The 23,189-nt window shown below is 51.1% G+C and overlaps 7 protein-coding genes across 7 annotated transcripts; 6 read left to right on the forward strand and 1 right to left on the reverse strand.

Annotated features, from left to right (window-relative positions):
* Positions 1-385: 385 nt before the first annotated feature.
* On the reverse strand, positions 386-1,786 carry CCOS01_01466 (uncharacterized protein; the record flags this gene model as incomplete). The annotated part of the gene is made up of 2 exons (XM_060449661.1): positions 386-579; positions 634-1,786. The coding sequence occupies 2 exons, from the start codon at positions 1,784-1,786 to the stop codon at positions 386-388; spliced, it is 1,347 nt and encodes a 448-aa protein (XP_060321099.1).
* A 600-nt stretch (positions 1,787-2,386) lies between these two features.
* Positions 2,387-5,310, forward strand: CCOS01_01467 (phosphatidylinositol 3; the record flags this gene model as incomplete). The annotated part of the gene is made up of 4 exons (XM_060449662.1): positions 2,387-2,445; positions 2,512-2,598; positions 2,645-2,746; positions 2,814-5,310. 4 exons carry the CDS (start codon positions 2,387-2,389, stop codon positions 5,308-5,310), a joined length of 2,745 nt encoding a protein of 914 aa, XP_060321100.1.
* A 603-nt stretch (positions 5,311-5,913) lies between these two features.
* Positions 5,914-7,413, forward strand: CCOS01_01468 (uncharacterized protein; the record flags this gene model as incomplete). The annotated part of the gene is made up of 1 exon (XM_060449663.1): positions 5,914-7,413. The coding sequence occupies one exon, from the start codon at positions 5,914-5,916 to the stop codon at positions 7,411-7,413; it is 1,500 nt and encodes a 499-aa protein (XP_060321101.1).
* Positions 7,414-8,224: 811 nt separating this feature from the next.
* On the forward strand, positions 8,225-12,785 carry CCOS01_01469 (uncharacterized protein; the record flags this gene model as incomplete). The annotated part of the gene is made up of 7 exons (XM_060449664.1): positions 8,225-9,202; positions 9,257-9,679; positions 9,767-10,869; positions 10,918-11,565; positions 11,615-12,182; positions 12,234-12,518; positions 12,591-12,785. The coding sequence occupies 7 exons, from the start codon at positions 8,225-8,227 to the stop codon at positions 12,783-12,785; spliced, it is 4,200 nt and encodes a 1,399-aa protein (XP_060321102.1).
* A 139-nt stretch (positions 12,786-12,924) lies between these two features.
* On the forward strand, positions 12,925-13,128 carry CCOS01_01470 (uncharacterized protein; the record flags this gene model as incomplete). The annotated part of the gene is made up of 1 exon (XM_060449665.1): positions 12,925-13,128. One exon carries the CDS (start codon positions 12,925-12,927, stop codon positions 13,126-13,128), a length of 204 nt encoding a protein of 67 aa, XP_060321103.1.
* A 2,446-nt stretch (positions 13,129-15,574) lies between these two features.
* CCOS01_01471 (uncharacterized protein) lies at positions 15,575-16,289 on the forward strand (the record flags this gene model as incomplete). The annotated part of the gene is made up of 2 exons (XM_060449666.1): positions 15,575-15,649; positions 15,708-16,289. 2 exons carry the CDS (start codon positions 15,575-15,577, stop codon positions 16,287-16,289), a joined length of 657 nt encoding a protein of 218 aa, XP_060321104.1.
* Positions 16,290-20,793: 4,504 nt separating this feature from the next.
* Positions 20,794-22,667, forward strand: CCOS01_01472 (uncharacterized protein; the record flags this gene model as incomplete). The annotated part of the gene is made up of 3 exons (XM_060449667.1): positions 20,794-21,399; positions 21,446-22,390; positions 22,539-22,667. 3 exons carry the CDS (start codon positions 20,794-20,796, stop codon positions 22,665-22,667), a joined length of 1,680 nt encoding a protein of 559 aa, XP_060321105.1.
* Between the last annotated feature and the right edge of the window lie 522 nt (positions 22,668-23,189).

The following is a 23,189-nucleotide window of genomic DNA, read 5'->3' on the forward strand; positions in this document are numbered from 1 at the left end:
GCGGACGTGCACATCCCTTGGAATCTTAGACTGTCTTTGTGGCCGGTTCCCCTACCTCGTCTTCGCCTCAATGACCTCTTGGTACCTTACCTTATGACATAACACAAGGTTAGCAAGCCCGTTCTGAAGTTTCGGCAAGTCGGGGACGGCCCAGAGCGTGATGCTGCGGAGGGCGTCAGCTGCCCCATTAATTCATTGCTAGGTAGGTCAAACAATTCCCCCATACTGGCGTCCTTGGGAATATTCCTCCAATCCTTCGTTCTGTAAAACCTCCCACAAAACTCCATTGCAACATTTTGACCTGGTATTCTATATCGTCCTGCACCAGTGAACGACGGAACTAAGATGCTATGCCGAAACGCCAGATACGCCGTTTTGTCTTTCTCTAATTGTACCATCCCCTGGCACCGGGACCTTGCGCTGTTGCTTCTTTCCGATGGGTGATCATCGGCTCCTTAATCTCAAATGTGTCAATGATATCTTGCCATGTTTGCATGTCCATGGAAAAGATTGCTTGCTGCTTCGCTGTCTCACGCTTGACTGTGCCGTCCTCGTTTGCGTCTCCATTGCTGATGGGATCTGAAGTCCAGTCAGTACAATCAATGTCACATGTTCAGATGATGACCGGCTTACTGAGAGAGGGGTACTCGTCGCTGTCAAACTCGATGCCAACCTTTCCATCACGAATGAGGAAACTGACGTAGAACATATTTTCCACCGTTTGGCCAAAGGACTTGGGGTTGACAACGAAACGAAGTAGGTCAACACCGCCTGTATCCCGTAGACCGTACTTCTGCATGAGTTGAATCTGCTCGGCGTCGTCCATTTCGGTGTTTTCGAATATTTCAGAGAGCTCCGTTTGAATGCTGCTTTGCACCTTGTCCAGCTGCTTCAGAATCTTACCGCAGATAGCGGTCAAATCATTCTCCTTCTTGGCAAGGTCCTCGACATTCAACACCTCGGGTCTCGTCTCTTCCAGGTTATTGGGTCTGAAGGGGGCGGTGCGCTTCGAGATCTTGCGTACTTTCTTCTCAACGGACAAGGGACCAAGGAGAAAGCCGGGCAAGGCTGGCCGACGAACATTTGGTAAGGAAGCGAAGCGTCCGAGATGGCTCCAGTTGAAGGCCTCGTCGTTCCCTTCATCCTCATCATCGCGTGTATTGTTATTGGTGCGGCGTCTCCGTCTTTGTGTACCGGATAGCTCTGGCGCCTCGTCGTCTGCGATTCCACCGGCTTGCCGCATGTAGGTGCAGCACTTGGAGACGAACTCATCCACATCGACACCCTCGGTGGAGCTTCCCTGCATCAACCTCACGGTTTTGCGGTACGACATATCGACGGCGCTGACAAGCAGGCGAGAGTCTATTGTCGCCTCCGTAGTTTGCTTCACACCCCTAGCAACGCGCTGAGCCATCATCAAGGTATCCTTCAGACCCGTTGAGCCTGGCAGCATGTACTCTTCCATGTTTTCGTTGATGCCCTTATGAAGGTCTCGGAGCTTTCGTTGGATTTCTCGACGTTCTTCCATTGGTTGGTCTGGGTCATAGATGTCCGAGTCGTATCCTTCTTCTTCTTCTTCCTCTTCTTCTTCTTCTCTCTCAACGGAGCGCGTAGCTCGGCGACGTGCGGCATGACCCCCATTTTCCGTGTCTGTACGTTTCCGCTTGCCAATGGAGACATCGCGGCCTTTGCCTTTGTCTTTCGCGGCGAGATGACCGCGTGCAGGACGGGGCGCATCATCTTCGCTCGACTCGGGGGAGGACGAGCCTCCAACTCTCGCCGGCATTCTCGATGTTGACCGGTTTGCTTGTTGAGGAGTTGCTGTGTGTTCGGTGTTGTGGTCGTCGAGGATTTTGGCTTGATATGAGGTAGGGCCTGGCGTAGAACCAAAGAGTGCGCCTTCTGCACGATGTTCGATGACGAGTTCGGGTGGTTGTGCAGGATCTCACGCGTGAATTTGCGACTGGACATGGAAGACGCGACAGGCACTTCCCAGGCGACCCTTCCACTCAACGCGCTCCAACAATCGTTATCGCACCCATACGTGCGTGGGGTGAATGTGGCTGAGGATGACGGGCTTATCGATAAGATATAGGTAGGTCTGGAGACATGTGGCTGAGGCGGGGGTCGCAGACGACAGAAATCTACAGCTTGCTAGCCCATGCTGGGATGTACTGCCTAATGCACTCCACTGGAGCTTCCTACAGTCAGCTGCCGCCTACCAGTGCTTATCCAGTCTGGTGCAGTCAGTGACCTCAACCTGCGCTACCTACCCACAAACACATGCAACCGCTGTCTGTCGCATTCGCCGAACGACATTCTGCAACTTGCCTACTTCATTGCATGATGGACTCATAACCTCTTCGTACGAGCTCCTATCCTCACAATGGAGCCATTTTCATTTGCCAGCTCCGAGTCTCTAGACTATCCAGTCAGCATCCGCATGTATGCGCCCAGCTCCTGCGTCGTTCCCAACCCGGATAATGCGCGTGACTGACGCTGCCGTGATAGTATTAATCTAGAGGGCGACGAAACACCATTCCTGCATTCCACTTTATTGGAAAAGGCCGAGCTGAGACATATCGGCTCTAACACAAGGTAATACCTTTCGTACGGCTGCTGGTCGCCATCGCTAACTTGCTAGCTCGCACTCCGATCTCTACGTCACCGTGCAAGTATGGGCTGGCTCGAAGCCGTTGACAGTACCTATCCAGACGGCATACAAATCGTTTCGCAATGAGAGGAGGTAAGTCGCGCCCCTTACGTCTGGTGGATGATCCTGGGAAAAGACCTCTGACGCGGAGCGCGCGTAGATGGAACGAATGGCTCACTCTGCCGATCAACTACAAAACCCTCCCTCTAAACTCCTGCTTAGCCATCACATTATGGGACTCATCACCAGCTGGTGGAAAACAAGCGAGAGGCCATGCGATCCCCTTCGGCGGCACAACGCTCCCACTGTTCGACCGAGACAATCAGGTGCAGAAGGGCCGGCAGAAATGCATGGTCCACCGACACAAGAACGCCGATGGGAATGACAATACCACTACGCCTGCGGTTCCGCGGAAGAAACGGGACGGCTCGAGGAAAGGAGCCACTCCAACGGTAGATAAGGATGCTGAAGAGCTGGAGCGCATGGAGAAGCTATTCAAGAAACACGAAATGGGCGAGATACCTAGAGTCGACTGGCTTGATCAGCTTGTATTCCGTGGCTTTGAGAAGCGCGGACTACAATCGGCAAAAGCATCACTCAAGACTATGCAACGCCAGAGGACGACAAATGGAGATGCATCGACCGAAAAGGAGGGAACTTCAGACGACAAGGGTATCGTGAACACCGAATCCCATCCTGGGTTTTCCAAGTTCCAGCTCAACGTGGAGCTGCCGCGATTCGACTTCCCAGTTGTATTTGCGGACCTAGAATATGATCCTCCGCCGATTTCGGCGCTTCAGCATGTGTCTGCTTCTCAGTCTAACGTAATGTTGAAGCCGCCGCCCGAAGTGCAGTTTGGTCCTGGTATCGACGCGCTTGACGATTCAGCTGGGAGTCGATTGATGAAGGTTTATGACCCTGAGGTTGGTGCTCGCGACAATCCAGCCGAAAGCAAGCACAGAAGGCTTGTCAGAAGTCAGCATCGCCACGGGGTTCTCGACAAGGATCTCAAACCAAATGCCAAGGTCCGAGATGAGCTGAATCTCATCATGTCGTATTCGCCAACGCACACGTTGACCCCGGAGGAGAAGGATTTAATCTGGAAATTCCGCTATCATCTCACTCGAGACAAACGGGCTGTTACCAAGTTTGTGAAATCAGTCAACTGGCAGGATCAAAGCGAAGCCAAGCAGGCAGTGCAAGTCTTGGGACGCTGGACCGAAATCGACGTCGACGATGCTTTAGAGTTGCTTGGCCCCACCTTCGACAACCAAGCTGTTCGAGCGTATGCTGTGGAAAGACTACGTAAGGCGGATGATCATGAGCTGCTCCTTTATCTGCTGCAATTGGTGCAAGCCTTGAAATACGAGCATATCCAGGCCGACTCTTCCCAGGAGGCCATTCATGATTCGTCTCTGGCTCAATTCTTGATATCCCGAGCAGCCGGTAACTTCCTTCTTGGCAACTACTTCCATTGGTACCTGATGGTCGAATGCGACGATCATAGCCCAGAGCAGGGATTGGATAACCGCAACATCTACCGAAAGGTGGCCTACGACTTCATGACTGAACTAGTGAAGCAACCGGATGGAGTCGAATCGAGAAAAACACTCTTGGGACAGGCTGAGTTGATTGCCATCTTGTCCAAGATTTCTGGGGAAGTCAAAACGTCACACGAATCCATCGCCAAAAAGACTGACCGCGTCAAACACTTCTTGGCAGATCCAAAGAATGAAATTCTGACAATTGACCCGCCATTGCCTTTGCCGCTCGACCCTACTATGCTAGTGGTCGGGGTGGTACCTGACGAGACGACGGTCTTTAAGTCATCTCTTTGCCCAATCAAGGTCACCTTCAAAACTAGCACCGGCAAGAAGTATCCCATCATCTTCAAGACTGGTGACGACCTGCGCCAGGACCAGTTGGTCATTCAAATCATTACTCTCATGGACCAACTACTGCAGAAAGAAAATTTGGATTTGAAGCTGTCTCCCTACAAAATTCTGGCTACCAGCACAACAGCAGGCGCTTCTCAATTTGTTCCATCCGTCAGCTTCCAAAGCATTGCTTCGAAATTCAGAAACAACCCAGCACTGACCTACTTGAAATCCAACAACCCAGACGACCGGCAACCCCTAGGTCTACGTCAAGAAACTCTGGACACCTATATCAAGTCTTGCGCAGGATACTGCGTGATTACCTACATTCTAGGCGTCGGCGATCGGCATCTGGATAACCTTCTCCTCGCCCCGGACGGCCATTTCTTCCACGCCGATTTTGGATTCATTCTTGGCCGAGATCCAAAGCCATTTGCACCGGTCATGAAGCTCTCAAAGGAAATGGTCGACTGTATGGGCGGAGTCAACTCAGAGCACTTCAAACAGTTCAAGCAGTACTGCTTCCTGGCATACACTGCTTTGCGTAAATCCTCCAATCTTATTCTCAACTTGTTTAGCTTGATGGTGGACGCGAATATTCCTGACATTCGACTTGAGCCTGACAAGGCGGTGCTGAAGGTTCGTGAACGATTTCACCTGGAACTTACAGAGGAGGAGTCAATGCTGTTCTTCGAGAGGATCATCGAAGACACTCTCGGAGCCATTGCTCCGGTTGTCATTGACAAGCTGCATGAGCTCGTGCAGGCTTTCCGAAACTGAGGGATGGTTGTCAGGCTTGGAGGCTCCGTATGCATTAGAGTTTGAGCTCATAATGGACAGCAACAACAACGTTGGCGAGTACCAAGAAACCACAGTAGTCTCATGGACACACCCGATTATTATCCTTTACTTTGGGGCCCAAGCCTGCTCATCGGAGATACCGGGTACCTCGCTGCTGATACCTTGACGGAGTCCTTGCCGCGATGTGAGCAGATTTGGAAAACCCGTGACCTTCCCACCAAGAAAAAGAAATGCTATGGAAGCCATCAGATTCCTAGCGGAATACATGGTGATGTATGTATGAGGCTCTATGGGCGATTTATATATGTCGTATAAGGACCGCAGAGGCGCACGGCTTGATTCGCAACAGTCCAACTCTACCTCGCAACGGGTTGAGAACTATAGTGCCAGCCAAATGTACCTATCTCCGACACATATAACCATGTTGAGACCTTGAGAACTTAGAAAGATATATATAAAGGTCTTAGGCTCTCCATTACGAGTCCATTCTTTCGGGCCAACATCTCAAAAATCGACCATAGCCCCCTTCTCTTCAAAATTTCCAATTTTCTATTCTGTCTTGGCCAACTCAGTTATATCAAAATGGACGCCCATAACCTTCCCACTTTTGAGGAGCGCCGTGAACGGCTTGAGGACATATTCGACTTCCTTGGAGACACCAATCCTGAGAGCGTGTCTCCTAGACTGCGTGAACCTCTCCTAGCACTGCAGCGTCGCGCTGTTGCATGCCAGGCCCCGTACGATGCAGACATCGAAGAAGAGCTCGCAGTGTGGCGGGACTTTCTCGAAGTCCAGGAGGACATCCACAGGTTCATGGGCTACCGCCGCTTCCTCTGGAGACTGAGAGAAGCGGATACAAAGAACTTCCTCACTACTTATCTCTCAGGTCGATCCTGGGCCCGAGAGTGGTTGCCGAACGGAGGTGTTCCTCACAACGCCTGCGAGCAATGCAGCTATTGGCTACCTAGTCGCCAGCAAGAATGTGAATGCCAGTTCATCTGCCAGCCTCTATGGTTGATTCTTGAGGATTACCACCATGAGCGAGATCAATTCAACGTGTGGCTTAGGAACGCCACGATAGCGATGGGTGTAGCAGATGAGCCTCAGCCTCCGTCCCCCGTCGACGACTTCTTTGCGAGGGTCGCCACCTACAGCCTGGAACACGACGCCCCTGGAGATTCATGGGGTGTCAGAAGCATTTACGAAGTCTTGTTACAGACGTATAGCCATACAAGGGGCGAGCAGGTCACTTGTCGCGACTTCCTCCAGATGGGATTGGACTACACGCTGAACCGGATCAACTGGGACCAAATGTCCGTTCTCAATCGCGTCCGCGGCATTCTCAACGATGACGAGGCCCAAGAGCTTGTGGAGGCGATCCATTACGATGGTCTGATGTACTACGTCTCATCTTTCCATCTCGACGTCGACGGCAGATATGTCGACCAGCAGCCCCGCCAATGGGTTATCAATTACCTGGAAGAGAATCCTGTGCCGCGGGATATCTACAATGGCATCCCATTTGGTCGGATTCTGACCCCTAGTTACCTCTGGAACGAATATTTCATCGACGACGATGGGAACGTCACGGTCTTCTGCCAATTCCAGGAGACTGGTCATGAGTGGGTCAAGTATTGGCTGGGAACTGGTAGGCCTTTTGAGCGGGAGGACGTTATCGCTCCACGAGAAGATGCTGCTATATCCCATGGACGCCATCATCATCAACCTCACCTCAATGCCGGTCATCACCAACCGCCGCTATATGATCCGGTGGGGGAGGACACCGGCCGGAATCGCGCGGGCCTCGGTTCTCTCGTCTCCGCTCTCGCTTCCGCTGCCAGCAGTGCTGCCCGTCGTGTTGCTGGGACATGGCCCTTCGTCGAAGTACACAGGCGAGTCCTCCGAGGGGCCAGTGAACTGGCTTCCGCTTTCCAGGGACCGGCGGAAGATCTTGGGGGCAGCGTGTATGAGGATCGACCGGCTGCGGAGAGTAAAGTTGAAAGTGGGAATGAGGAGGTGAAGGATGGATGGGATGCGGATGACATCTATGATGAGATGTTGGATGAACGGCCGGGGATGTGAGATGTGATGACGACGTAGCCCTTAAGGTCTAAGGGATCGGGGTGACGGACAAGATTTATGTAGTCTATTGTAATATATAGACTACATCAAGTTATTGTGTCTTTTGTGAAGTGACGTGAACGCAGGCTCCGCTTAAAACGTGAGACAGACCAGTACGACTACATGCAATAGATGCTAAATAGTAGCGGCTCTGCTTCGAGCTTACCCGAGAGTGACGAAGTCAACAATAACCAAGTTTCATACATCAGATCTTTGAAAGCCAAGGTAATATGAGGCTGCGTGGCTCATCTATCACTGATAAATGGGAGCTTATTCGTAGTATTCAACGTAATAGAGGCCATCCTCTCCACGAGGTAGGTAGTGTATATACATGAGGCAGCAAGAGTGTGGGTGGCTCCTTCCTCAATAGCAATGGAAACCATGACCTCGTGCCTTCCTCCAGCCTAGGTCTCGAAGGCCGCGCAAATTCAAATCTTATGAAAAATACACGGTGCGTGAGGAAGTTGCCTACCACCAGATCTCCCTCTTCGGGCGCATCTCCTAGCCTTTCTTACCTTTCCTCACCTTTACACTTGCCTTCCCTCACTAACCTTTTCACTCTCACCTTTTCACTCTCACCTTCTCACTCTCACACCTTCGACTCACATCACTACCCTCACCCCATCACTGTTTTGATCTCGCCCCGGTCCCAACATCTCTGCCTTTCAATCGCATTCTTCGAATCATCGTACACAACTCTCTTGGGTCTCTTCAAGACTTCCTGACAAATTCCATCAAACGCCGGGCAGCGAGAAATCGCTCCGCGCCCTGCATGGAACCGCCATCACCACCACAGTCTCGAGAAGAGGCGGATGCTCAGCTACAGACCATCGTACACGATCGAGGCATAGAAAATGGGCAAGCTAATAAATTCACGGAGAAACAACTACGAAACGCCCTCCAGGTTCTCGCGAAAAATCTGTATTGCACGTCAACCCATTTCATCTTGGAGCTTCTTCAAAATGCCGACGACAACGATTACTCCAAAGCGATTCAACGAGACTCACACCCAAGTTTTAGGCTGAGCATCGAGAGCTGTATTGACAACAGCGGCGAAATTGTTCACTACTTGGAAACGGGATGCAACGAAAATGGCTTTTCTCTTGAGCAAATCGACGCTCTCTGCGCGATCGGAGAGAGCACAAAGAGCTTATCGAAAGAGGTCCATTCGGGATATATTGGAGAGAAGGGCATAGGCTTCAAGTCTGTTTTCAATGTCGCAAATGTAGTCTATGTCTCGAGTGGGCTCTACAGCTTCAAACTCGACAAGACAAGGGACATGCTGGGGGTTCTCCTGCCCCTCCCCGCGGTATTTATCAAACCTCAGCGCGAGTCTGAAAATACAAGCATGGCTCTTCAACTACTTGGCAATAGCGAGTTGGAAAGGATTGCCGTGGAGCTTACCAAGATCAAACCCGAAATACTGCTCTTTCTTCGCCGACTCAGACGCATCGTTGTCCAGACACCGGATGAGCAGGTTGACTACTTGGCTACATACACAGATCACGACACAGACTTCCACTGCGAAACGCGGACTATTACCATGCACACAAACAATTCGGAGCCAGCGACGGAAACTAAGTACGTCATTATCCGAAAGGCAGTGGGAGACATGCCAGAAGAACCTACAAGGAAAAACATCGGCGTCTCAGAGGTTACTCTTGCATTTCCGCTGGAGCAGGATGGTAGCCCAAAGGTTCAAGAGCAGCCAATCTTTGCATTCCTGCCAGTTGGCCACTATGGCTTCCAAGTAAGGACCAAAATCCCTCTGGTTTCTAGAAAACATCACTAATCGGACGCTCAGTTTCTCATTCAGAGCGACTTCATTCTACTCGCGGATCGGGAGCGCGTTCCCGCCGAAAACGCTTGGAACAACAAGATCAGAGAAGCAATTCCAATTGCATTCGAGGAGTCAGTCGAGAGATTCAACAAAGGTGGAGGTAAACTGCGTTACTCCTGGCCACGGTACTTGGTGCGATCTCCCTCTCACGATGACTTTTGGGACGGTCTGGAAGAATCCCTGATCAGACATCTTCAGTCTCGCCCAGTTCTTCAGAGTCGCGCGGGGATTGAGGATCTGCGAAAGCCGCAGGAACTCGTCTTCGTCTCTTCTGGATACTGTCTGGATGGAGTGCCTTTGATCGACTCACCGAAACAACGTCACCGCCATCTAGCATCCGAATACTCTCAGGAAGGAAATCTACCCAAAGGTTTCATGCGTCTGGGGGTAAGTACCATGGTTGCTGACGTGTTTGTGTCACATTTCTGTGAATGGGTTTCAGTAGAGAAACCCGACCTCACCACCAAGTCACAGAAATGGCACAGTAAAGTGGCTGCTATTCTCGTCCGCTCTGAGTCTTGGAAAGAGAGACTACGACGCTTGCCACTTGTGCCAACACTGGACGGGGATCTGCTTCCTGCGCGCACGGCAGACCTATACCTGGCGGCGAAGGCAGACATCCAAGGTGCTCCTCAAGGCCTTGGCTTCTTCTTCGTGCTCCCCGATGCGCGATCCGATGCCAAGAGAGACGCCCTCTTTGAATGGTTAGGGATCAAGAAGATCACATCGAACGATATTTGCAATCGAATTCTCCAAGACCATAACAAACGGAATCATGGTTGGGACCCCCGAGGAACCGAGCGTCTCATCGAAGACGCGTTCTACTTATTCCACAATCATCGTCCGCATTGGCTTCCAAAGATGGACCTCTGGGTTGCTACCTCCAACGGAAACGAGGTTTGCCGCGCCGATGCCGTCTACCTCATCGACCCAAAGATCCAACATAACCTCATTAGCAAGCACTCTTCTGAACCCAAGGCTTGCATGAACGTGCTGCATCCTGATTACTTCAGTCGAGGCGAGATCGCAGGTGAAGAACGCGCTGCCCAAAAAGGCGCCTTCATTGAGTGGTTGAAGAACAAACACGGAGTCGCAACATCGTTCAAGTTACTTGTCCGTGATCAGTCCTCTTCGGAAGTCGTCCTTAGTCGCGAAAGTCGATGGCTTCTCAAAAATGACTCCATGGGCTTCATACAACTCTTAAGAGACGAGTGGCTTCGAAACGGGCTGTTCTTCGAATACAGGGACTGCCTCTCAATTCTGCACCCACATGTCCAGGCCATGACAGTGCCTTGTCGAGACGGGGTCCAACGGAAACTCCAGGACACAGCGGTACCAACCAAAGCTCTGCTCCTCCACTGTCCACATCTTGCATTTGCAGATTTTCCTGACCCAGAGGACTTGATATGGCAGAAATTTGGAGCCTTTTCAGTCACTACTAAACCCAGTGTAGAGGCCTACGTCATGGAGCTCGAGATGATGAAAGGTTTGGCCATTGATGCGGATACTATGAAGGCTGCAAGTCACATTTATCTGTATCTGGCCAACAACAGCAAAGAGATCTCGGATGCTCAGCGGTAAGATTCTATTCAATTGATCCCGGGCGAGATAGCTAACCCGAGCAGTCAAGCCTTCGAGCACGCCAAGACGGTCTATCATCCAGTCCATGGTTGGCTCACCCCGAACGAATGCACTTGGAAGGCTCCTGCCTGCCTTGAGAACATCCGACCCCTTGCTGAGTTCTACCCTAAATGTGGGACTTTCTTTCAAGAGATACTCCAAATCCCGGATGCCGGTATTCCTGACGTTATCAGAGAGTTGGGGCGTTTGGGAGGCCTATCAGCGGACACTCGAAAGGCACAGTCGATAAAGACAGTGCTCCTCTTCTTGTGCAAGTATCTCTCAAGTATGAAGGATCCTGCAAAAATGCCTCAGTGCTTCGAGCAAAGAGCACTCCCATTTTTCAAGGTTTTCCCCATGCTACCTACCACGCACAACTCAGGAGGTCCAGACAGCGCAACGTTCTTGTCTCTCAATGATAGCTGGTTCATTGCCGACCGCACGGCCTTACGGACCGCTTTTGAGGGGAAAGTTTCCCTCCTGGATTTCGACGTCAAAGATATTGACAAGATCATGCCATTGGTAGCATGGCGTCACCTCTCTCCTCGACTCCTCAGCAATGCGGTAGAAGAGCATATCACTTACGTGAGCGCGCCGATAGCCCATCCACTTTGGTCCGAAAACATACAGAAGAAAGCAAAGTACATTGCGCTGTAAGTCACGTTCACCTAAACGTCATTGCATCTCACTGACCTCGTATAGCCTCGGGACCAAAGCGACGCCGACGATTCCTACCTTCAAGGTTTCGCTAGCCTTGGGCATTTCAGTGCAAAGAGCAATCGGCGAAATAGTGGGCGAGTCTCGCAAAGGGCACATTTCTATCACGGAAGAGAAAGATGTCATTCATATCGTCGTCTTGCAGAACCCTTTCAAGGATACCAATCGACGGGTCGACATGGAGCTCGCTGACTTATTTAGCCGGCTATTTGCAATCCAGAACGTCGAGCGCGGCCTTCTCATCTCACACATCCTCAAAGGCAGCTTTGCCGACGTGCGAGACATGTTGGAAGGAGTCAACATTCGTGTTCTCTTCGACGACGACCTCGACGTCCCCACCGGCGTGTACAGCTCAATGACCAACTCGACGGAAGATCCCACCGTCGCTTACAGAGAGCTGACCAGTGCAGTCGGGATGGGGGATGTTGCCAGGCAGTCAACTCCCACAATGTCCTACGCTCAGGCCTATGATAGAAGTTTTGGGGACGATGATTCAGACTATGATCCCCAATCTTACAGGTTCGAGGAAGTTGGATTTGCGGCAGAAGATTTTGTATGCGACGACTCTATGGCACGAGGAAAACTCCGCTAACAAATTTGGTAGGTCAATTGCTACTTTTCCAAGGAAATACCCGACTGGGAGCCCGAGAAGCATTGGACAAGCCATCTTCGGAAGAGATGTGGTTACTCGGACTTCCTTGGTGATGAGTCGGTCACAGCTGATTTCACGTACACGGACAGAGGAGGATACATGCTCCCGCTACTTCATAACGTGGGCATCGTCGAGGAGACCTGGTTTCGCCGAACCATCACGTATCACATGGAAGTGAAGGGAACGGTTCGCGGACTCGAGGAGCCTTTCCACCTGAGCCAGAAGCAGATGAATCTGGTGAGTTCTGCTTGCTCTAGTCATGGGGCCATCCTTCCTGGGGAAACATACCAAGCTTACTAACTACTGTAGACTCAAAAGTATCGCTTGGACAAGAGCAAGATACCGACGGATGTCTTCATCGTCGTGCGGGTCTACGAAATTGAGGGTGAGAAGCCAAGCTTTCGTTTCTACCTCGACCCGTGGGCCAAGATATTCAATGGAGAGTTGGTCCTGACATCGGATCATGGATACTGTGTCGCGCCTTCGAGCGTTAGATGGACTTGAGACACGCGGATAAGAAGCCGAAAAGTGTTTCTGGTTGAATGGTACAAGCACGCGGGGCTGCTAAGTTGTAAGAATAGATGTAGACAATGTAGAAATAACCTTTCTCCCAGTTCACTTCGGCGCTCTTGATCTTCGATGAATGCTCGCCTCCTCATCAGCTTCTTCGACCTTTGGCCGTCCAAGTGGATATCGCATGCAGTTGAAGAATGCAAGCGCCACCCCCGGACAAAACGAACCCAATTCAACCCACCGGAGACTTTCCAGCCCTGACTTGCGGAGCGTTCACGATCGAGGGCTTCATCGAGACATGACCAGCCGGGCGGGGAGTGAGCATGGCAGCTAGATGCGACCTTAAACGGGACGAGCTTTCGTGTATGAGCAAAGAATATGAATAGTGGAGAAAGTCGGACATTGCTCAGAGTTACCGGAAGATAAACAAAGAAACGCTTCATCGGTTGTTGATATTCGGGCCACAAGAGAATCGTTGCGGGGAGTTGCACGGCACAAACATGGGCACAATAAGACGGGGATCAGAGCTCGTGTCGAGTGGGTTTATTGCCAGCGGGGATCGGCATAGCAGCACAAGGAAGATTTCCAAGGTGTGAGTCGAGCAGCGACTAGGAGCAAGAGGTCCGAACGTTGGTACCGAAGCGAACTCCACGTTTTATTTGGTAGCCGAAGGTCGGGGAAGCTTCCAAGTCGTCGAAGAGTTGGCTTGCTGTTATTAATATCGTTCGTGTTTACTCCACGGGCTCGCTGCCGGGTTGCGTGTTGCAACACATGGCAAAGTTGGCGTTCAGGAGAAACGGTTACAGAATGTGCGTGGACAGCGGCAGAGTGTCTATGAGTAGCCAGCACTCAGCAGCGCGGTATCGCGGCAGCGCCATCTTTCTTGATGAATGAACCAGCCGAGATGAGTTTGAGTGAGTAAAGAAAACCCCTCGCCTGATAAGGCAAGTCTAGAAGGTTCAATGTTTCTTTGCCTTTTCAACTAACCTTTCTCTTTCCTTCTCAGTAAAATTAATCAGAAACTCTACAGTATGCATCCCAGTCTCTTCGGCCATAGAGTTACCAGAAGGCGCCTAGGCAACCTGCAGAATAGAGTAATTCATTGTTTCTTTGCTGCAAGGAACATATTGCCAGTGACAAACTTTAATGAAATTGGTCAAATCAGATGTTTACCGTGGGGCCCTTTCTCTCTTTTCCCTCCTTACCAAAGTCACCAGGACGGCAAAAACGGCCATTGGTCTCTCTGGTTTGGGTTTCCCCGTGTGGTAGGTATTCTGACTGACCCCTGGCCCCTGGTCTGCTGGTCCCGCATGTCACCTCGCACGATGTCATGCCAGCCCGGCACTCAGGTCGTAGAACCGGCCGGCCATCAACTCGCTCTTTTCGGGTGCTTTGTGCTACTACCAAGACAGCGACGCGTCAGGTTTGTCGGGCCTTGACAACTTAAGTCATCTCTGTGCGGATAGCTTGCCCGGCGGCCGATCGGCTAAAGAAAGTGAGAGCGGCAGACACACCGACTGACAGAATCTCCGAGGGGGCACCGGGGGCAAAGCAGGACTGATGGGAAGGAAAAGTGCCGACGCCACAGGGCAGATAGATGATGGGCAAGTCGAGGCAGTTCGATACAATCCGATGGTTGTCTCAGCACAGCCAGCCGGCTCAACGCGTTCTTGGTTGGGCTCAAGCCACCTGCCATCCAATCAAAACGCACAGATGCCCGTATTTCGTCCGTCTCGTAGTCGTCTTTCGGCTGTCACACTTTTCATGAGGCTGGACGCTAAGCCAAGGTCGACGGGCAATCGAGAGTCAGGACACGAGCTAGAGAGCTGAAGCGTGAGTTGGTTAGACGGACGGACGGACCGCGAGACAGCGTGGATCAGCTAGATAGCTAGACAGCAAGATAGCTGGATAGTGGACAACCTCGCGAAAGAATCCAGCTCCTTGCGCGCCAGCCCGTTGCTCGAATGAGCTCGAAAAAGGGATACCTACATCAAACAGCAATTCGCTGACGTTCCATTGGAGCCAGAAGAGTCAATTGGATGTCACCTCAATGACCGGCGCCACAAATCAGTCCACTCGCCCAGCTCGAGAATGATCACGCTGATTCCCCGTCTCTTCTGCCCCTGCCAACCCTTTTCCACCCGGAGCCAACTTGCCATTGACCAAAGAGATCATGGTTGCATGTTCCTGGCCAGAACCCGGTCCGTAGCCTAGGGTCTAGTTGTAGGTCGAATGGGTCCAGGTCCAGGATCCCAAGTCCCAGTGTGTGTTCTTCACAGTAGCTCGACGGCCCCAAGGTTCACACCCCCTTGCTCGCCAGTCAAAGTCGCGTCGCCCCAGCAGAAAAGCGAAAAGCTAACGCCTCCCCAAGCGGAGCTAACGTAACCCTCCACCCTCCACGAGTCCACCCCAATGGATATTGGAGACGCCGCCGTCGCGCGCGCCCGCCGCTGCGCGGTGCGGATATTGGGATAAGCTTTTTGTGAGCAGAGGGCAGAAAGGGAAAAGCTTCAGAGTCAGGGCCAGGGGTCCCTCTCACTCGCTCGCTCCTGTCTCTGTCTCCCCCGAAGGAACGTGGTGGCTTGCCGGCGCGCGTTGGACTCATATTTATGGCCCATCCCGTCTTCTCGGGTCGACGTTGATTGCCTCTTCTTGATTCCTGTCTTGCTCAACTTCACGTCCACTAATCTCAACGTCGTCCACCTCGTCACGTCCTATATCTTACCCGATATATCAACCTAATACCGTGTAATACTCACAACAACCACACAACGTTCACAATGAAGTTCACTCTCGCCCTCGTTGCCGCCGGCCTTGTCGTCGCCCAGGACTTCTCTGGCCAGCCCTCCTGCGCCGTATGTTATAATCCTTTTGCCATCCCTATGACCCCGAACTAACGTTCCTCTCCCTCAGATTCCCTGCCTTACCGATGCCATCCCCAAGGTTGGCTGCGCCCTGACCGACACCGCCTGCCAGTGCACCAAGGAGAAGCAGGAGGCCCTCGTCCCCGTCGCCGCCTCCTGCCTGCTCGCCGCCTGCAACTCTGCCGACCTCGGCAAGGCCCAGTCTGCCGCCGCCGCCGCTTGCGCCGCCTACGCTGCCACCGCTGGCTCTGCCCAGCCCAGCGCTACCTCTGCTGCTGCTTCCGCCTCCGCCTCCGCCTCCGCTGCTGCTTCCTCGGCTGCCGCCTCTGTCTCTGCCTCCGTCTCCGGTGCTGTTTCCTCTGCTCTCGCTTCCGTCAGCGCCAGCGCGAGCGCCGCTCTGTCTTCCGCCTCTGCTTCCGCCTCTGCCATCGTCACCTCTGCCCGTAACGCCACTGCTTCCGTCAGCAGCGCTACTCTCTCTGTCTCCCGCACCGCTTCTACTGCTGTCACTGGCACCGGTACCGGCGCCAGCGCTACTGCCACTTCCACCGGCAACGCTGCTCCCCAGGGCGGCGTCGCTGTTGGCGGCCTTGCCCTTGCTGCCATTGCTGGTATCGTTGCTGCTCTGTAAAGGGGTTGACATTTGACGATGGTTATGGGAAGGGACTGCCTCCTGGAAAGGGGTAGCATGTACGCACATACTGTGTAGATGAAACTACGCCATAGGAATTGTATGTGTAGGATGAATTAAAGCAACTGGACGTCTAGACTTAATGAGTATGGACGGAAGAAGTAGGAAGAAAAAGTTTATGATCATGGCCTGTTTTGTTGCTATTGGCGCAACTGTCTAGTAAAGACACAGGATAACATACTTTTTTAATCAAATATACCAAATACACAAGATCAATAATCCGCTTACGCCCTCATGATTACCTCTCCTTCGCTGCTATTGTTTTCGCTCCACGTTCAGTATATACAATCGGCAGGAGACAATCTGGACTTTTTGACGAGGAAGGCTAATCAGATCCGGGATCGGATGGAATTAAGCGCTGCTTCTGTCACAGGCAAAAGTTTCGTTGGTGACGCCATAACTGACGTTATCCTCTGTCTATCTCAAAAAGGTTTTACGCTTGGAGGTTTCCGGTCACTTTGAGCCAGCGGCAGGATGGCAGGCAAAAATTGTGCCCGAGTACGCCAAGGAAGGAAGCTTTGCCAAGTTGTACTCGCGCATGGTAGTACTTATGGTCCAAAGATTCGGGCAGTACCAAGTGCGTTGTCAGAAGACCTGTCTGCTTGTAACATACAATTTACTTTAGGATGATACTCCCTTTCCACGACCGGTCTGATCCGACGTCATGTACACTGGTGTTAACGAAAGGCAAATATGAACTTGGTTGTAACTATCCGGGCATTAATTGAGAAAGGTTATTCTAACTAAAACGTTGGCATGGAAACTCGTGCCACTTCCCAAGTGTCATTGCAACGGTAGTTGAAGTAGTCCATCGGGTGGCTCCGGAAGACCGACTGCACTGTGATTCGGCCCCGAGTGGGGCCGGGTTCAAGCCTGCCGATGAAAGATTGTTGTCGCTGCTCGCCGCTATGGGAGTCGGACGGGTTAGTTCGAACAACCTGCACCTATGGTCAAAAGCCGCGCTTTCTCATCAAAGTTTCTCAATGCATCGATATTGATCTGCCTCCTTCCAAGTTGATAAAGGTGTCTCTCAGGTTGAAATTCGTCACCCGAAAGTTGTCAGCCTTGCTCACTTCCCTTGAGAGGACATGACTAGCAATAGCGCAGTTTCCGTGGCAAGATTTGAATTCGCAACGCAATCTACGGAGCCTCCGTAACGCCAAAAGCCCGAATGTGTCTTGTGATGCGGGGAGCATGGGCTTGGGCCGGGAGTCACTGGCAAGTAGATGACTGTACAGGTGCAACGAGGAGCCACAACACTCGAAGATTGTGTAGTTTGTGATCTTCCACGTCAGCCCGAACACAGGTCTATCAGAGTCTGAATTCAAAAGTCTTCTGCAATTAGCTGTGACCTAGTTTACCGCTATTTGTTATCTTCTCCCCCCCGTGGTATTGCCTTACATGCCCTACGAATCTTCGCTGGCAGGCGCCGACAGACTAGATAACCCATCCCATATTTTCACACTACTCTACTGATTCCATTTCTTCCTACTATGGAGCTTAATGGGTGTCCTGTAGGTCTCAATTGCACACGCGATAAGAGCGAAGAGCAGATTAGCGATGTACCAGGAACTGGAGTAAGTCTGAACGTCGACGAGTATTACATCGGCCTGTAATTTCAGTGGCTATCTTATCCCGCACGCAAGCTGACTTGTTCAACTCCATGTTGAAAGAGGTAAGCCCCATACTCTACATGACACCAAGATAGCTAATCAACTCTGATGATCAGATATTTTGGCTTTGGGTGCTTCTACTCTGGGGTACCTCGAAGCTATTCGTTGCTGCCGCTGTCGAACGATGGTTCACAAAAGTACCGGAGAACAGCCCCCAAAGCACCGGTTGGCAGTTTGGTCAGGTGCTTCCGATGCTCCTCCTGGCGGCACCCCTTATTACCTTGTTCGGCTCATTTATCTCGGAACCAAAATGCAAAGATCATAACAAACACTATGTGGAGTCCACACAAGGTTCTGCGCCTAGCACCGATCGAGCCCAGAGCTCCGAACAGGCCTTCGTGTCGACCATGATGGCAAAACGTACGGCAGCAAACTCTCCTAACGATGCATTGACGAAACAAAACAATAGCGAAAGCAATATGAGTCTATTCTTTGTTATCTCCAGGGATGTGTATTCCGAAACGCAGTGGATGTAGCCTTATTTGACTTCAAGCCTCGTTGTGATAGATGTACATGTATGTTTTCTCTTACGTTATGCGACCTCGACATTCTACTGCATGTCTTCTTATTTCAATGGTATCTATGTAGGATCTGAGTGGCTTTTGCCGTATTGGACGCCAACGGGGTACATGTTCACAAAGGAAGGCGTCTTCTATTTAGCTCTCTTAAGCTATCCATTTGCTGGACATGCCACCATCTTAGCCGGACTAACGGTCCTCGATTGGACAGGTAGGTCTTCTGGAACACTCGGATATTGTTTTTCAAGTGCTATTTTTTGGCTTTTCGCAATTCTGTTATATGGTTTGTACACTTGGATTACCTGTTGGGATGTGATCAATTCAGACCGGAAGACACGATCAGTCATTCTTTCACGATTGTACTATACGGGCTCTATGTACTCGTATCTCTAATTAATAGCCTAAAGAGGCTTATGAAATGAGAAAAAGGGCTCGTATAGACGGGGAGATTGCTGAAATCATTATTTCTTGAACTCCTCGAACTCGTTGTTATGCCTAGTTGACCATAGATGCATAGAAAAGCCCATCCTTTGGCGGTTGGCGATGACTGAAACGCCTCTGCCAGAAATTGCTCAGCAAAGTCCCTTTGAACATCCACATGCGGGGATGCTCGAAATATATAGATGACCCAGCTTATGAAGGAGGTTACAGAGCTTGGGAAGGATTCGAGAAATGAAGAGTCTCCAATCACCGAGCCCGTGACTACCTGCCCACCGTGAATTATCGACTCTAGCGGTTCCCCGCACAAAACTTGATCGGAATCCTACGTAAATAGTCAAAGGAACCTTTTGTAACCTTCTACCTGAGAACCAGCTTGACTTTCAGAGCTTCGGGGGTTAGGCCTCATGGTCCGGGGTAGGCCGGCTGTCCTGGTGGGGCCGAAAGCCGGAGCCGATGCTAACCCCGACGGGTGCCGTCCTTTTCGCGCACCACTGTACTTACCACTTCAAATAGGTAGTTGAGGCGACTTTTCGTGTACAATATGACTTGAAAGTCGGTGTGTATGTTTATGTTTTTGCCTACGTTCGATCGGATTCGAAACCGGGTGGGTGTTGCGCTTGCAGAACGCTATGCAGCTCACGATATGCACAGCGGCACAGGCTGGTAGCGATAGGCCAGCCTGATCTAAATTAGTCCGCCATGACCGCCATCGCGGTGATACAAATTGATCCTCTGGGCAATATCTCAACTTCCTGCCAGAGAACTAATGATCTTAATTCGCTAGATGGAAAGGGAAGCTGACCTCCCTGTCATTTGGGTGCATGACGTGCCAAAGGAGCCATTGTCTCAGTCCTGCAGCATCGCCGTCAGGATTGCTATTTAATCATCGCACCCTGAGATCAAGCAGCCATTGAAATAAAAAGGACAAGTTTCGCCCGTGGTTGTTTCCAATTTTATGAAGCTCAATATAGCATTACTATTGGTCGAAAATAGTGAACCATAGAGAGAGTTGATGATCGTATTTTGAGAATGTCCAGATCTCTATGTCCATCCAAGCTTAACTGCACATCACCTGGCGCCTGGGAGCCTAACAGTGATATAGCTGGTCGGGGGGTAATTTTTTGGGCCCATCGCTCAAGCCCTCAATGAATAAGACACTGGACATCACTGAGAACTTTTTCACAGGTCCTTATTGGATTCGTCGGAACAGGATATCTTGTCTTCCTCCTCCTTGTGGTTCACTACTTCGTAGCATACGATCCAGACTTCCCTCCGGTGCAGCAGGTGAGGGATGACGAGAGACAAAGCCAAGCAACGAGTCTAGAACGGCTACCAGGGAATATCCCAGGGCCTCCCAGCACAAATGTCTACACTTCTAGGGATTGCATCGATTTGAGACCGAATCTGGTCGACGTCAATCTTCTCGCTTTGGTTAGAACATGGGTAGCAAGGCTTCTGATTTTTGCGGGAGCATCACTCCCACTCGCTAGCGAAAGTCGCTCGAAGCGCGTCAGGCATTGTTTCGATATGGTGAGTCGCCGAGTGTCCTCTTTGAATCTTAAGAGAAAACAAGACAGTCATGTAACCTGTTGCGTTCAGTGCATAATCGCCATTTGCGATGTGCAAATGATCACAGGAATGAGCATTCTCATCGGCGGATTCATATGCTTGGACGAACACCTATCGGCTCTCCATTGGCAGATCATCACCTACCTGGCTTGGTTTTCCAGTGTCACCCATTTGTCTGGTCTGACGGTCCTGAGGAGGTATTTCCAGACACGCCCATTGGAAAGGTCATTGCGAATCACCCTTATGCTTACCCTGTTATCCATTCTCATAGTGGCCATGATCCCATCCGGTTTCTTCAACTGGAAATCGCCACGGGCTGACTCTACTGATCCTCAGCCAACTGCAGCTTTAGCCAAATCGCCTGCGGCGTGCTTCTTCAACCTGGCTTGTGGAGAGCAACTCTATCGAGAGAGTTTCAGGAGGAATTGCACAGAATTTTGTTACAAATTTTCCAATGAATCAGAACAACAGTCAAACTGTCTACGAGATTTCCCCTCTTATCTCGATGGCTTCGATTGCCGTCGGTTGGGGAAATCGTCTGCATTGCAAGAAATGATTATCTCAACAGTCCTACTCCTCTTCGGGTTTGCTTCGAGGGCAGTCAAACTGTCAGGTCGTGCTTCTAGCACAATCTATCGGAGGTTCACCTTGCCAGTAAGCAACTACGCGCTTGACTGCTTCACGAAGCTGGAAAATTTGGTTCCAAACCATGAGAGACAGGCCAGTAGAAGACAGTACCTCGATCAAATCATCTCTGATGCATGGCGGCATTTGGTGGTGAGACCTGTACTTGCGACTCTTCTAGTCGTGTCGGCAAATTTCGAGCTTTTCAATTCCATGCTCGGAGAAGTAAGTTCAATGTCATGTTTCCTGTACTTGGCTGACTCTTGTACAGCTTAGCTGGTTACTAGCAATTCTTCTCTGGGGAACCTCCAAAGTTCTGACAGCATATAACGACGAGCAATGGTATACTCGAGAGGAAGAGGGAAAAAAGCCCAGCACAAGATGGGAGTTCGGCCAGCTTCTGCCTGTTCTGCTCCTGGCTGCGCCCCTCGTTGCCCTGCTCGGAACCTTCACTTCGGCTGAGATGACCGCTGGAGCAAACCTATCAGTTGGACGACCCGAGGTATCAAATACAGTGCTTGAGAATACTTCCAGTGGACATAGACATCGTCGACATTCTCAAGAAGACACCTTGGAATTGACAAGTATGGCGACGCGCGATAGGGAAATGGCTGCCCAAAGACAGAATCACCATGAGCCGAGCCGTACTGACGCAACAAATATCGAGGCATCGACTAATCAGAACCGACGTATCAATGGCCGAAATATTTTATTGGGAAACTATTACATCGAGACTGATTGGATGCCGCCTTGCATGACTTCTAGCTTCATGACGATTTGGACACATGTCTTCTTCCTGTTTTGGTTTGCCACCGATGCTTTCCTGGTTCCTGGAATTTGGACTTATACATCGGAAGGAAAATACATTCTAGAGACAGATGGAAAAGTGGCAGGCGTTTTAGTCTACCTCTTCCAAATCAAGGGTGGCATGTTTTACTTGATACTTGCTACCTATCCTGTTGCATGTCACTCTGTCATCTTGACGGGGCTCGCAGTTGACGAGTGGTTCGAGACGCCGCATAACACCACGCATCGCACCAGCCGAAGATTGATGTATTGGATCTGGGCACTGGGAATTAACTGCTCCTATGTCATAAGCATTCAGTATGTAGCTGGTGTACCAAGCAAGGGATGGGGCGACGGACTAGCAGCCATTCTCGTGCAAATCAGCTTTGGATTCTACGCACTTTACCATGTTGTGGGCTTTTGCGTTCAAGTGGCAGCGTGTAGGAAGGCGATCAACGCAAGAGGTAGACATCTGAGAAATAACACTAGAATGGAGTAGCAGGTATATATCCCTGTGCAGCTCACGAAGTTACAATTATGTAGTTTCGTCAGTTGTTACGCTCTGAGTACTTGTGTAGATGCTTAAGGCAGTCCACAAAGTACTATCCCCTTTACCTAACAGAGACCAGACTCCTCGCACCATTCGTATGTTTGAAAGATTCGGCATGGCAAAAGACTATCAAGCGCTGAATGATGAGTCCAAGTAAATTTCTCGAAACAGAGAAGCCATAGTGTAGCAGATTGGAAGCTAAGAAGTATCGTATTTGCTAGGGCCCCCAGGCTTTGGTACGTGAATTTCAAACGGTCGAGATTTCAGGCATGAATGAGTTCTGCCATCGCTATTTGTAGGTATTCTTGATTTACGTTGGAGAGAAGAACTTGAGAGGTTGATGCGCAGAGCTCCCGAAGGATTCAAGCACAGAGTTGGAGAGACCCCGCTGCCGAGCCCGCGGTTGCCGCCCACTGCAGACCCCACCACCGCACCCAAAAAGCACGCCAACACGGGCCATGTGCAACCCAGATCCCGGGCAAGTGCGCTGACGGACGGGGATCAGGACCCCCCAAAAAGGACGTCTTGGCCGGCGCGCCGTCCACTGGGAGGGAAGGCGGTGGCCCGCTGGGTGGGAAAATGGTTGAAAATCGGCCGGTCCCGCCACGTTGGGCCGGTTGCGGTGCAGCTGTCGCAGTGGTTCTTGTAGGAGCCGGACCACTCAGGCGAGCGGGAGCGT

Source organism: Colletotrichum costaricense (assembly GCF_030867565.1).
Source record: "Colletotrichum costaricense strain IMI 309622 chromosome Unknown Scaffold_1.1, whole genome shotgun sequence".
Classification (NCBI taxonomy): Eukaryota; Fungi; Ascomycota; class Sordariomycetes; order Glomerellales; family Glomerellaceae; genus Colletotrichum; species Colletotrichum costaricense.